Here is an 8,458-nt window from a genome sequence, read left to right on the forward strand (position 1 = left end):
GCCACATGCGTTGGAGTAATACTTGTTGTCAGGTGTGCAATACCTTACTGTCATAAACATAAATGACCTCAATTAAATACCTTGCTAAAACTAAAGGTTATGCTACTGTTCTCTAGAAACACCTACAATATTTCAGATTTTCTGACTAATGGGTTAGTGTATGTTGTTATGGTAATACAATACCATTTTCTGAATGATTTGCAAGCTTCCTGATGAGTCCTCAATGTAAAGTATATATAGTATCCTACTGTATATATTTATTCATATATATTTATAGTGAAATTATGTGTAAAGAGCACCCTGCATTGAGGGTGTGGCAGACAGAAATACAATTTAAAATCTCAGTCTTATTGCTGGCTCTTTTCTCTTCTCCTGTCTTCTCTCCTCATCTCCTTTCATCTCTCCTCTTCTCTTCTCTCCTCTCTTCTCTCCTCTCGTCTCCTTTCTTCTCTCCTCTCCTCTTTTCTCCTCTCCTCTCCTCTCCTCTCCTCTCCTCTCCTCTCCTCTCCTCTCCTCTCCTCTCCTCTCCTCTCCTCTCCTCTCGTCCCCTCTCGTCCCCTCTCGTCTCCTCTCGTCTCCTCTCTTATCCTCTCCTCTTGTCTCGTCTCGTCTCTCCTCTCCTCTCCTCTCCTCTCCTCTCCTCTCCTCTCCTCTCCTCTCCTCTCCTCTCCTCTCCTCTCCTCTCCTCTCCTCTCTCATTTTGCCCTCCTGTAGCTCAGTTGGTACAGCATGGCACTTGCAACGCCAGGGTTGTGGGTTCGGTTCCCACGGGGGGCCAGTATGAAAAATTTATGCACTCACTAACTGTAAGTCTGCTAAATGACTAAAATGTAAAATGTAATTTTCTCTCCTCTCCTCTCCTCTCCTCTCCTCTCCTCTCCTCTCCTCTCCTCTCCTCTCCTCTCCTCTCCTCTCCTCTCGTCTCGTCTCGTCTCGTCTCGTCTCTTCTCTTCTCTTCTCTTCTCTTCTCTCCTCCTCTCCTCTCTCTCAGGGCGTGCCCATCAGCAGATAGAAGGTGAGGGCTACTATGAGCAGCAGACAGAAGGGAGAGGAGAACGTCTGGTAGGCTGTAGACGGCATGAAGATGTCCTCATACTTATAGATGCTGATCATGTGATCGGAGACTGGTGGAGCATCGTTGTCATGACGTGTGATGGAACCTGGAGGAGAGGAGGAAAGGAGAGAAGGAAAGGAGAAGAGTGGGGGAGGAGAGTAAGAGAAATCATTTACATGTACATGCTAATAAACACACATCAACTTTCTGCACACACACAACCACATACACACTCATTGGCTGACCTTGTATAGCAGGTCCCCAGGCCAACAGGTAGTACCAAGAGAGATGCAGGTCCACCAGTGTCTCCTCTCTGGGGACGTAGAGCGGCCGTTTGAAGCGGCAGGTCACACGGTTGTTGTCAAAGACGCCCTCTTCATCCCTGGCAGGATTCCTCTTGATCTCCTTGGCCCACTGGCCCACGTTGTAAAAGTGATGGATACGAACACGGCCATTATCATCATGGACACAGCCCATCACGTCATCTCCTCCCTGAGAGGGGTGGGGGTGAGGAGAACCAATCAGCAGGAAGGATAGGTTGACCAATCAGCATTGTCTTACTTTTTCATGTGTCTGTCATGACAGACTTCATGTGTACCAGATGTAGTAAAAGCATTAACTGACTCTGACCCAAAAATGTTTGTAGAGGTGCTGTTGACTAACCAAGAGTAAACTGTACCAAAAGAAAGAAAGTCCCACACTCTATATATGCTCCCAACAATTTAATGGGTAAATGTAATAACCTAATTGCAGAAACGTTGGTTATTAGGTTTACCCACTCAATTGTTGGAAGCATACAGTGCATTCGGAAAGTATTCAGACCCCTTGACTTTTTCCATATTTTGTTACGTTACAGCTTTATTCTAAAATTGATTAAATCAATGTTTTCTCTCATCAATCTACACACAATACCCCATAATGACAAAGCGAAAACAGGTTTTTATACATTTTTGCAAATGTATTAAAAATAAAAAACTGAAATACCTTATTTACATAAATATTCAGACCCTTTGCTATGAGACTCAAAATTGAGCTCAGGTGCATCCTGTTTTCATTGATCATCCTTGAGATGTTTCTACAACTTGATTGGAGTCCACCTGTGGTAAATTCAATTGATTGGACATGATTTGGAAAGGCACACACCTGTCTATATAAGGTCCCACATTTGACAGTGCATGTCAGAGCAAAAACCAAGCCATGAGGTCGAAGGAATTGTCCGTAGAGCTCCGAGACAGGATTGTGTTGAGGCAAAGATCTGGGGAAAGGTACCAACACATTTCTGCAGCATTGACGGTCCCCAAGAACACAGTGGCCTCCATTATTCTTAAATGGACGAAGTTTAGAACCACCAAGACTCTTCCCAGAGCTGGCCGCCCGGCCAAACTGAGCAATCGGGGGAGAAGGACCTCAGGGAGGTGACCAAGAATCCGATGGTCACTCTGACAGAGCTCCAGAGTTCCTCTGTGGAGATGGAGAACCATCCAGAAGGACAACCATCTCTGCAGCACTCCACTAATCAGGCCTTTATGGTAGAGTGGCCAGACGGAAGCCACTCCTCAATAAAAGGCACATGACAGCCCGCTTGGAGTTTGCCAAAAGGCACCTAAAGTCTCTCAGACCATGAGAAACAAGATTCTCTGGTCTGATGAAACCAAGAATGAACTCTTTGGCCTGAATGCCAAGCGTCACGTCTGGAGGAAACCTGGCACCATCCCTAAGGTGAAGCATGGTGATGGCAGCACCATGCTGTGGGGATGTTTTTCAGCGGCAGGGACTGGGTGACTAGTCAGGATCGAAGGAACGATGAAAGGAGCAAAGTACAGAGAGATCCTTGATGTAAACCTGCTCCAGAGCGCTCAGGACCTCAGACTGGGGAGAAGGTTCACCTTCCAACAGGACAACGACCCTAAGCACACAGCCAAGACCAGACAGGAGTGGCTTTGGGACAAGTCTCTGAATGTCCTTGAGTGGCCCAGCCAGAGCCCGGACTTGAACCCGATCAAACATCTCTGGAGAGACCTGAAAATAGCTGTGCAGCGACGCTCCCCATCCAACCTGACAGAGCTTGAGAGGCTCTGCAGAGAAGAATGGGAGAAACTCCCCAAATGCAGGTGTGCCAAGCTTGTAGCGTCATACCCAAGAAGACTCCTGGGAGGCGCAGTGGTCTAAGGCACTGTATCGCAGTGCTAACTGTGCCACTAGAGATCCTGGTTCGAATCCAGGCTCTGTCGCAGCCGGCCGCGACCGGGAGACTCATGGGCGGCGCACAATTGGCCCAGCGTTGTCCAGGGTAGGGGAGGGAATGGCCGGCAGGGATGTAGCTCAGTTGATAGAGCATGGTGTTTGCAACGCCAGGGTTGTGGGTTCGATTCCCACGGGGGGCCAGTATAAAAAAATATGTATTCACTAACTGTAAGTCGCTCTGGATAAGAGCGTCTGCTAAATGACTAAAATGTAAATGTAAGACTCAAGGCTGTAATCACTGCCAAAGGTGCTTCAACAAAGTACTGAGTAAAGGGTCTGAATACTTACACTACCAGTCAAAAGTTTGGACACACCTACTCATTCAAGGGTTCTTCTTTATTTTTACAATGTTTTACATTGTAGAATAATAGTGAAGACATCAAAACTATGAAATAACACATATGGAATCATGTAGTAACCAAAAAAGTGTTAAACAAATCTAAATATATTTCATATTTGAGATTCTTCAAATAGCCACCCTTTGCCTTGATGACAGCTTTGCACACTCTTGGCATTCTCTCAACCAGCTTTATGAGGTAGTCACCTGGAATGCATTTCAATTAACAGGTGTGCCTTCTTAAAAGTTAATTTGTGGAATTTCTTTCCTTCTTAATGTGTTTGAGCCAATCAGTTGTGTTGTGACAAGGTAGGGGGGTATACAGAAGATAGCCCTATTTGGTAAAATACCAAGTCCATATTATGGCAAGAACAGCTCAAATAAGCAAAGCGAAACGGCAGTCCATCATTACTTTAAGACATGAAGGTCAGTCAATACTGAACATTTCAAGAACTTTGAAAGTTTCTTCAAGCGCAGTCGCAAAAACCATCAAGCGCTATGATGAAACTGGCTCTCATGAGGACCGCCACAGGAAAGGAAGACCCAGAGTTACCTCTGCTGCAGAGGATAAGTTCATTAGAGTTACCAGCCTCAGAAATTGCAGCCCAAATAAGTTCAAGTAACAGACACAGCTCAACATCAACTGTTCAGAGGAGACTGTGTGAATCAGGCCTTCATGGTCGAATTGCTGCAAAGAAACCACTACTAAAGGACACCAATAAGAAGAAGAGACCTGCTTGGGCTAAGAAACACGAGCAATGGACATTAGACCGGTGGATATTTGTCCTTTGGTCCAAATTGGAGATTTTTGTATCAAACCCGCTGTGTCTTTGTGAGACGCGGAGTGGGTGAACGGATGATCTCCGCATGTGTAGTTCCCACCGTGAAGCATGGAGGAGGAGGTGTTATGGTTTGGGGGTGCTTTGCTGGTGACACTGTCTGTGATTTATTTAGAATTCAAGGCACACTTAACCAGCATGGCTACCACAGCATTCTGCAGTGATACGCCATCCCATCTGGTTTGGGCTTAGTGGGACAATCATTTGTTTTTCAATCGAACAATGACCCAACACACCTCCAGGCTGTGTAAGGGCTATTTTACCAAGAAGGAGAGTGATGGAGTGCTGCATCAGATGATCTGGCCTCCACAATCCCCCGACCTCAACCCAATTGAGATGTTTTGGGATGAGTCGGACGGCAGAGTGAAGGAAAAGCAGCCAACAAGTGCTTAGTATATGTGGGAACTCCTTCAAGACTGTTGGAAAAGCATTCCATGTGAAGCTGGTTAAGAGAATGCTAAGAGCGTACAAAGCTGTCATCAAGGCAAAGGGTGGCTATTTGAAGAATCTCAAATATAAAATATATTTTGATTTGTTTAACACTTTTTTGGTTACTACATGATTCTAAATGTGTTCTTTCATAGTTTTGATGTCATCACTATTATTCTACAATGTAAAAAATAGTAAAAATTAAGAAAAACTCTTGAATGAGTAGGCGTGTCCAAACTTTTGATTGGTACTGTATGTAAATGTGATATTTCAGTTTTGTATTTCTTATGCATTTGCTAAAATATATAAAAACCTGTTTTTGCTTTGTCATTATGGGTTATTGTGTGTAGATTGATGAAGGGAAAAAAACAATTTAATCAATTTTAGAATAAGTCTGTAACTTAACAAAATGTGGAAAAAGTCAAGGGTTCAGAATACTTTCCGAATGCACTGTATGTAGAGTGTAAGAACAGATCTCACGCATGCTCACACACACACACACATCAATGCCCGCACATACACAGATACGGTCACTCACCATCTTCTTGTCAGAGGAGAAGCCTACAGCCACCCAGCCGTCAGTGTCAGCACTCATCTCATACTCCACGTCTGTCCCGATCCGCCGGTAACTCATGAAATAGTCACACGTCTCTGCATCACACCCCGGCTTCCCATACCTACACACACACAAACACACACACACACACACACAAACACACGCACGCACACACACACACACACACACACACACAATTAAGAAATGTAACCTCTTCAGAGTGATGTACTCCCACATCTGCCAGAGTGGGACCACAGTACACAGAGAGAGCCCTGGACACACACATGCTTGCAAGTATGCAAAACATACACACACACACACACACACACACACAAACACACACTGACCTTATGCAGCCCTTGGTGACTCCACAGTCTACTACTTTGATCCTGGCAAAAGGATCCACAGGAGGGGCGGTGGGGAAGGGGTAGCCTGGATAACACACACACACCCACCACATGAGAAATGATTAGGCTACTGAGCTGCCTCCCCAACAATCATCTTCTATAAGTTCTACTATATGCATCACTTGGTGGGGTTCAGCCTAATGTGCATTCAGAGAAGCACAACTGCTCCTTCACGTTTCATAACAAAATTGAGATAGTTTGAAATATGTTATTTTTGTTCATTTATTATAATCTAATAATATACAACATTTAATGTGGTGAAGAACTGTCCAATGCTCGCCCATCTCCAGGCCTGCCAGTGAGAGCCAGAGCAGGATCTGCGGGGAGCTGGCCAGGGTCCTGATCCATGCATGAGTGGCCTCGGGTGGAAGTAAGACGCTGTATGGTCGGTCTATCAACCCGCGCATCATCACATAAATAGCCAATCAACCACGAATTACTTATCAACCACAGATATGTAGATGCTCCCTCTGATTTCCATCAAGAGAAGGCCTACACATAAACATAAATACAGCCTTGATTACCATGAAGGCCACAGTAAGCAAAATGCCTCGTTCAGAATTGGCCTATCCTGTATCTCTTTCTCACCATCATCCGATAGATGTCTAGACTCCAGGAACTCCGAGGCGAAGGTGCTGTATGAGTCCTTATGGGGCTCCTTGTGTCCCGGCTCTCCATGGTCTCCGTGGCTGGCCCGCAGTGCGCCTTCATCAGTGGGGCTCGGCGCGACCCACCGCCAACTGCCCTGGACCAGGAGCACTGTCAGCTGCAGCAGGCTGCGCAGGAAAATCATGGCCAAAAAGGGAGTATAAAAACGGTCTAAACGAGACAGAACTGAGACGGAATCCTCATTGTTGATTGTATTTGAGCATTTCTTTACGGAGCCTAATCACTGGATCTCAATCGCATCACTACAGAATATTTTCAACGCGGTTGTTTGATGTGTCATAGGCTATTTCTAGTATTGTGAATGGGCGCGAGGGGAGCGATCCAGTGCTGTCAACGAATTAGTCTCGGTTAAACCAATCTGGAATTAGCGGGATTTGTAACTGAACCGATCTGTTTTGCCAATGCGCTTAAACCTTGTGGGAAACGGAGACGTTCATAATAATCCAAGTGATCGGATTTAATCTTGAAATGATGTAATGATATCCCAGTTTAAGAATGAATGTGCCTGTTGTTGGTTTCGCCCGTCTCCTCTCCTCTCTCCTAATGGTCCATCACATCCATCGATAGAGCCAATCACTGCAGCGTCCAATAGGAAACCGCGACGAACACTCAGCGTTATCAATCTACAGTTTAAAATTCCATTCAGCACTGTTTATGCAAACACAGATGGCAATTGAATAACAATATGGGGTAATGTATGGGATTTATACATTTATTATGCTGAATTATCTGCTATGGAAGGTTGGTTTCTTATTCCTTTCTGTGATGTGAAAATATTGTAGAATCTACATTGCATTTTATTGTTTAGAGCATAGATAACTCCCAAGACCTAAGGCCTAACTGCTGAAAAAAGCATGACACACAATTTACCAGTGGTTACAACTGGCTTTACAAGGATTATGATTCTCAATTATCTCCCCTTCTCCTTTTGTCAATAATACAATAATACAAAGATAATCATTTTAATTGTTTGTCTATAATGCTTGTTTATTTATTGGTTAGAGAGGAACATTGGAACCCAGAGCAGCTCACATCAGACATCTGAATTCATTACAGAATGCATGGTGCTCTCCTCACAAAGGGAAGAGCAAGAAGCCCTGGAAAGTGTTAGGGTTATCAGTATCATCGAAGAGCCCACTGCCTGAGGGGAGACTCATGTAGACCACATCTACCTCCTCCAGCTCTACAGACAATGCATTAGATATGTACAGTGCATTCGGAAAGAATTCAGACCCCTTCCCTTTTTCCAAATTTTGTTATGTTACAATCCTCATCAATCTACACACAATACCCCATAATGACAAAGCGAAAACAGATTTTTAGATTTTTTTGCAAACGTATAAAAGAAAAAAACAACTTATTTAACATAAGTATTCAGACCCTTTGCTATGAGACTTGAAATTGGGCTCAGGTGCATCTTGTTTCCATTGATCATCCTTGAGATGTTTCTACAACTTAATTGGAGTCCACCTGTGGTAAATTGAATTGATTGGACATGATTTGGAAAGGCACACACCTGTCTATATAAGGTCCCACAGTTGACTGTCCATGTCAGAGCAAAAACCAAGCCATGAGGTCGAAGGAAAAATAACACCAAAGGAACATCAGATTAAATAATCATGATCATGTTAATATAACATGATCATGTTAAAATAACATCAACATTAACTTAAATAAACTATCTATAGCCAAATAATTTTAAAAGCAACTTAATTCAGCATATTTCTTCCTCTGGACTTGGTCAACAACTTACGTATTCATATACTGAAATTGTTGACCAAATCCAAATGACATTACCTGCATTGTCTCTCTTCAGTTCCTCCACCTGGCTCTCACTGGCTGTCACTCTGCCCCCCCTCCCCCTTGATTTGATATGGACCCAATTAACAAAATCATATTTTTTATGTATTCTTGTGATAAATT

At 44.0% G+C, this 8,458-nt stretch overlaps 1 protein-coding gene across 1 annotated transcript; it reads right to left on the bottom strand.

Annotated features, from left to right (window-relative positions):
* Positions 1–987: 987 nt before the first annotated feature.
* LOC311139756 (DOMON domain-containing protein FRRS1L-like) lies at positions 988–6,659 on the bottom strand (the record flags this gene model as incomplete). The annotated part of the gene is made up of 5 exons (XM_084174698.1): positions 988–1,160; positions 1,300–1,546; positions 5,442–5,580; positions 5,807–5,891; positions 6,455–6,659. 5 exons carry the CDS (start codon positions 6,657–6,659, stop codon positions 988–990), a joined length of 849 nt encoding a protein of 282 aa, XP_084030824.1.
* Between the last annotated feature and the right edge of the window lie 1,799 nt (positions 6,660–8,458).

This window comes from Coregonus lavaretus (assembly GCF_964263955.1).
Source record: "Coregonus lavaretus genome assembly, chromosome: 13".
NCBI classification, from domain to species: Eukaryota; Metazoa; Chordata; class Actinopteri; order Salmoniformes; family Salmonidae; genus Coregonus; species Coregonus lavaretus.